The sequence below is a fragment of the Pan troglodytes genome, chromosome 19 (assembly GCF_028858775.2).
Source record: "Pan troglodytes isolate AG18354 chromosome 19, NHGRI_mPanTro3-v2.0_pri, whole genome shotgun sequence".
Taxonomy (NCBI): Eukaryota; Metazoa; Chordata; class Mammalia; order Primates; family Hominidae; genus Pan; species Pan troglodytes.
In genome coordinates, this window is record NC_072417.2 from 12166698 (window position 1) to 12173001 (window position 6304).

Sequence of the window (6304 nt, forward strand, 5' to 3'; positions counted from 1 at the left end):
AGTGGAAGATGTAGAAATTATCAGAGACTCCTAATGGTTTTCTCCTTTCTCTTATATCCACCAAGATGAGCTGTCAAAGCATCAATCCAAGACTGTGGGACATGGAGAAGGGAAAAGGGACAAATTCCAAATGAAATTATTTCAGGATGTTCCTTACCCCAAGTAAACCCTTTTGTCATGGCGGAACTTCCTGTTGGTCATGTCTCCATGGTCTCGAATGATCTTCCTGACATGTTCTGGGGGCATGTCTTCCTTCTGGGCATCCACAAACCCAAACTTCCGCTTTTCTGCATAGCGCTTGGCCTGCAATTGCTGCCATTTTCGAGCTGGAAAGGAACCTCAGTTTAAAGGCCTGCACACCCTCGCCTAATCCTCTTCACCTCTTGCCCTAGGGTAAGCTCCTGTCAGTGAGTGTGAGGGAGGAGCAGGCACCAGCAGGAAGAAGCACCCCTTGCCAATTCCCTTACCATTTTACTCTATTTTTCCTTTCATCACATTGATCACTATCTGACTTTTTTTTTATTTTTTTGAGAGTTGTTTCGCTCTGTCTCCCAGGCTGGAGTGCAATGGTGCGATGTCGGCTCACTGCAACCTCCGCCTCCTGGGTTCAAGCCATTCTCCTGCCTCAGCCTCCCCAGTAGCTGGGATTATAGAGACGCGCCACCACACACGACTCATTTTTGTATTTTTCGTAGAGACGAGGTTTCACTGTGTTGGCCAGGCTGGTCTGGAACTCCTGACCTCAGGTGATCCGCCCGCCTGGGCCTCCCAAAGTGCTGGGATTACAAGCGTGAGCCACCGCGCCCGGCCTGACATTTTTATTACAGAGCCTCGAGGTTTTGTTATTGTCTATCTCTCCCGCTGTAATTTAAACCCCGTAAGGACAGGAATTTTGTCTCCGTCACTACTGTACCCCCGCTGGATCAGCGCTTGCAAATAATACGCGCTTAAAATGACTTGATGAAAAATTAACTGGAAATAACAAGGGAGCTGACACCTCAGGAGCTGCCCAAACGGGGAGGGTCCCCACCCGCCTGCGCGCGCGCACACCCGCCCCGCCTCCGGCCCGCGCGCCGCTCCACACTCCCGCCTCACCTTTCTCCTGCAGCTTCTCCTCCGACATGTAGTCCGGTAGCGGGGCTAGAGGGCCAGGCACCGGGTTACCCGGCCCTCGATAAGGAAATACTCCGGCCATATCCGGAGAATCTGGGGAGCGGCGGGATAAAAAAATTCACTAACCACAGGCCCGGGCCCACAAGAAGCGCAGCAGAAAGGCGTCCGGGGACCCCGGCCTGCAGTCCCGCCACACAGTGCATCCAGCCCCGCCCGGCCTAACCCCTTCGGTCACTCGCCCCGACCCGACCACGCCTCCCGCAGCCCGGCCTTAAACGCCTGCCACGCACCTCACAGGCCCTCACACAAGAGGCCGCTTTCCCCGCAGCGCAATGGCGGCCAGTCTGCGTCCGCTCCTCGTTCCCAGCGCCGGGAAGTGCGCAACCCGAGTTCAGCAGTTGATCCAGTCGGCGCCGAGGTGCTCAGATGGATTAGTGAGACGACCAATTAGAGTTGCACACTGCGCCGAGGAGGCGGGCCCATAGGCGGAAAGGCTTTGAACGCAAGGGGGTGTGGTCGGGGTGAAGCCCCGCCTCCTCCATTTCCGAGGCTGTTTCTGGGGCCTCTGACAGACCTCAGCGTGATGGGCTCCCGGCGTCGCACTGTGAGAGACCGAAGTCTAAAGGGTTTGAATAAATTTGCCAAGATTGCGCATTGTACGATGTCTGTTGTCATCAATGTGTACATGCAATGCAGTACTAGCTCCTGGACAGTCATTTGTTCATGCATTCATTCATTTAACCATCACTGTCTACCAAGGACGAGGGATAAAGCAGGAAAAAAGACAACCAGTAGAGTTCACAGGGGAGCAGAAAGGCAGGCAAGAATTAAGACCTTGGCCGGGCGCGGTGGCTCACGCCTGGAATCGCAGCACTTTGGGAGGCCGAGGCAGGCGGATCACTTAAAGCCAGAAGTTCGAGGCCAGCCTGGCCAACATGGTGAAACCCCGTCTCTACTAAAAATACAAAAATTAGCCGGGCGTGGTGGCGGGCGCCTGTAGTCCCAGCTACTCGGGAAGCTGAGGCAGGAGAATCGCTTGAACCCGGGAGGGGGAGGTTGCAGTGAGCCAAGATCGCGCCACTGCACTCCAGCCTGGGTGACAGAGCGAGACTCTGTCTCGGGGGAAAAAAAAAAGTCTGAAATTCCGTGGAGGGTGCAGAGGAATTGTAACCCATACAGCCCCTGAATCTAGTTGAGAATTTACAAATCAAAGTGAAATAATTAGAAAAAAATTCAAAGGATGTCAATGTGCTTTCAGAACGGTAAAAATTTTTTAAATATTCCTTTTGTTTTTTTGAGACAGGGTCTCACTCTGTTGCCCAGACCGGAGTGCAATGGCGCGATCTCAATTCACCACAACCTCCACCTCCCAGGATCAAGCAATTCTCCTGCTTCAGTCTCCAGAGTAGCTGGATTACAGGCACGCGCCACTACTGCCGGCTAAGTTTTGTATTTTTAGTAGAAACAGGGTTTCACTATGTTGGCCAGGCTGGTCTCAAACTCCTGACCTTACGAAATCCTCCTGCCTCGGCCCTCCCAGAATGCTGGGATTACAGGCATGAGCCCCCATGCCCGGCCTGAAATCTATTTTTTAATGCAATGGGGAGTTTCAGCAAGGGCTGGGTGTTCTGAAGGTCCCTACAGTCAAAAAAGACAGAGGAGAATTGTTAAAGATTTGATGGAGATGGATGGATGTGAGGATTTCATAAAGGTAAATGGAGAGGAAGGAAAAAGGTAATCCCAAGTGGTAGAACTACTAGAAAGAGTTAAGAAAGAAGCCGGGCACGGTGACTCATACCTGTATATCCTAGCACGTTGGGAGGCAGCGGCGAGAGGGTTTGTTAAACTCATGAGTTTAAGACCAGCCTGGGCAACATACTGAGACCCTCATCTCTACAAATAATAAAAATATTAACCAGGCATAGTGGTACATGCCTGTAGTCCCAGCTACTCGGGAGGCTGAGGTGGGAGGATCATGATGGCACCACTGCACTCCAGCCTGGGTGACAGAGTGAGGCTGGTTTCATAGAAAAAAAGTGGGGGTTTTGGTTTGTTTTTTGTTTTTTGAGGCAGAGTCTCGCTCTGTCGCCCAGGCTGGAGTGCAGTGTCACAATCTCGGCTCACTGCAACCTCTGCCTCCAGGATTCAAGCGATTCTCCTGCCTCAGCCTCCTGAGTAGCTGGGGTTACAGGCATGTGCCACCACACCCGGCTAATTTTGTATTTTTCGTAGAGATGGCGTTTCTCCATGTTGGTCAGGCTGGTCTCGAACTACTGAGCCCAAGTAATCTGCCCACCTCAGCCTCCCAAATTGCTGGGATTTCAGGCGTGAGCCACCGTGCCAGGCCAAAAAAGGTTTAGAAATAGAAACTAACATGGCATGCTCTGAAAATAGGCACCATATCAATCTGGCTGTGCTAGAAAGTCCAACATCATCATTATCATCCTCATCATCATCATCACCATGGTAGTGAAGTCCTTTCACCTGTGTAAGGTTCACTATGTGCCAGACATTGCTCTAAGCCCTGGTGAAATCCTACTATGGTCTGTAGTTTCATTAAGAGTATTGTGGCCGGGCGTGGTGGCTCACTCCTGTAATCCCAGCACTTTGGGAGGCTGAGGAGGGCGGATCACGAGGTCAGGAGATCGAGACCATCCTGGCTAACACGGTGAAACCCTGTCTCTACTAAAAATACAAAAAATTAGCCGGGCATGGTGGCGGGCGCCTGTAGTCCCAGCTACTCGGGAGGCTGAGGCAGGAGAATGGTGTGAACCCGGTAGGCAGAGGTTGCAGTGAGCCAAGATCGGGCCACTGCACTTCAGCTTGGGTGACAGAGCAAGACTCCGTCTCCAAAAAAAAAAAAAAAAACAAGTTCTGGGGGGTGGGCAGGGGGCAGCTGTGGTGGCTCACGCCTGTAATCCCAGCACTTTGGGAGGCTGAGGCAGGTGGATCATTTGAGGTCAGGAATTCGAGACCAGCCTAGCCAACATGGTGAAAACCTGTCTCTACTAAAATACAAAAATTAGTGGGGCATGGTGGCACATGCCTGTAATCCTAGTTACTTGGGAGGCTGAGACATAAGAATCGCTTGCACCCGGAGGTGGAGATTGTAGTGAGCTGAGATCATGCAATTGCACTCCAGCCTGGGTGACCGAGTGAGACTCTCGCTCAAAAATAAAATAAAATAAAAAGTTCTCAAGCTACGTGAAGGGTACACAAGAACTCTCTGTACTATTTTCAAAACAGCATTATTGAGATAAAATTTGCACTCCATGGCCACCATGCTGGCTCATGCCTGTAATCCCAGCACATTGGGAAGTCGAGGCGGGCGGATCACCTGAGGTCAGGAGCTCGAGACCAGCCTAAGCAACATGGTGAAACTCTGTCTCTACTAAAAATACAAAAATTAGCGGGGTATGGTGGCGCATGCCTGTAATCCCAGCTACTTGGGAGGCTGAGACGTAAGAATCGCTTGCATCTGGAGGCAGAGGTTGCAGTGAGCTGAGATCGCGCCATTGCACTCCAGCCTGGGCAACAAGAGCGAAACTCTGCCTCAAAAAAATAAAACATAAAAAATTGCAATCCATAAAGTTCACTTGTTTTCATGTGTATAATTCAATGATTGTTAATGAATTTTAATTTTAATGATTCAAAATTAGTATATTTACAGACTTGTGCAGTTACCACTATTGAGTTCCAGAACATTCCCAGCACCCCCCAATGAAATCTTTTACACATTCACTCCCCCATTTCCTCCTACCTCCTATTCCTCAGCCCTAGGCAACTACTTTTCTGTTTTCCATCTCTATAGATTCACCTGTTCTCAACATTTGATAAAAATGGTATGATAGAATAATGAATTTTTGTGTGTGTGGTTGTCTGCTTTTACTTGGCATAATGGTTTTGTGGTTGATGTTGTTGTTGTTATTTGTTTTTCAGAGATGAAGGTCTCAGTCTGTCATCCAGGCTCAAGTACATTGGTGCTATCATAGCTCACTATAACCTCAAACTCCTGGGCTCAAAGGGTCCTCCCACTTCAGCCTCTAGAATAGCTAAGACTGCAGGTGCATGTCACTAAGCCTGGCCAGCATGATGTTTTATGATGTTTTTGAGGTTCATACTTGTTATATTGTTATGGCATGTATATCGTCTTTGGATAAATATGTATTCAGATCCTTTACCCATTCTTTTTTTTTTTTTTTTTTTTTTGAGATGGAGTCTCGCCCTGTCGCCCAGGCTGGAGTGCAGTGGCATGATCCCAGCTCACTGCAAGCTCCGCCTCCGGGGTTCATGCCATTCTTCTGCCTCAGCCTCCCGAGTAGCTGGGACTACAGGCGCCCGCCACCATGCCCAGCTAATTTTTTTTTGTATTTTTAGTAGAGACTGGGTTTCACCGTGTTAGCCAGGATGGTCTCGATCTCCTGACCTCATGATCCACCCGCCTAGGCCTCCCAAAGTGCTGGGATTACAGGCATGAGCCACCATGCCCGGCCCTTTTTTTTTTTTTTTTTTTTTGAGATGGAGTTTCGCCCTGTCGCCCAGGCTGGAGTTAGTGCATGGAGTGCAATGGCACAATCTGGGCTCACTGCAACCTCTGCCTTCCGGGTTCAAGCGATTCTCCTGCCTTAGCCTCCCAAGCAGCTGGGATTATAGGTTCCTGCCATCACAAGCCCAGCTATTTTTTGTCTTTTTAATAGAAATGGGGTTTCACCATGTTGGCCAGGCTGGTCTTGAACTCCTGACATTGTGATTTGTCCGCCTTGGCCTCCCAAAGTGCTGGAATTACAGATGTGGGCCACGGCGCCTGGACTTTTTTTTTTTTTTTTTGAGATGGAGTCTCGCTCTGTTGCCCAGGCTGGAGCACAATGGTGCGATCTGGGTTCACTGCAACCTCTGCCTCTGGGGTTCAAGTGCTTCTTCTACCTCAGACTCCGGAGAGTAGCTGGGATCATGCAATTGCAATCCAGCCTGGGCAACAAGAGCGAAACTCTGTCTCAGGAAAAAAATGGAAAAAAAAAAGAGAGAGAAGCTTGATGAGTTGGACTTTATTCTCCTGCCTCAGCCTCCCGAGTGGCTGGGATTACAGGCGCATGCCACCACACCCGGCCATATCTCATTATTTAATTGACGATTTTCATTTTTTTCTTTTCTCAGTTTTCTCTTTCTGGATCTTCCGTTATTTTGATGTTGG

General features: G+C 49.8%; 1 protein-coding gene across 1 annotated transcript in view; it reads right to left on the minus strand.

Annotated features, from left to right (window-relative positions):
• Window positions 1-1546, minus strand: part of PRPF8 (pre-mRNA processing factor 8) — a 33779-nt gene extending 32233 nt beyond the window's left edge. The window contains exons 1-3 of the mRNA XM_016931138.4: window positions 1404-1546; window positions 1096-1206; window positions 158-326 (exon numbers count right to left, since the gene is read on the minus strand). Coding sequence (XP_016786627.1) covers window positions 158-326; window positions 1096-1195 — 269 coding nt within the window. The 5' untranslated portion in view covers window positions 1196-1206; window positions 1404-1546. The remainder of the gene's footprint in view (window positions 1-157; window positions 327-1095; window positions 1207-1403) is intronic.
• Window positions 1547-6304: the final 4758 nt, after the last annotated feature.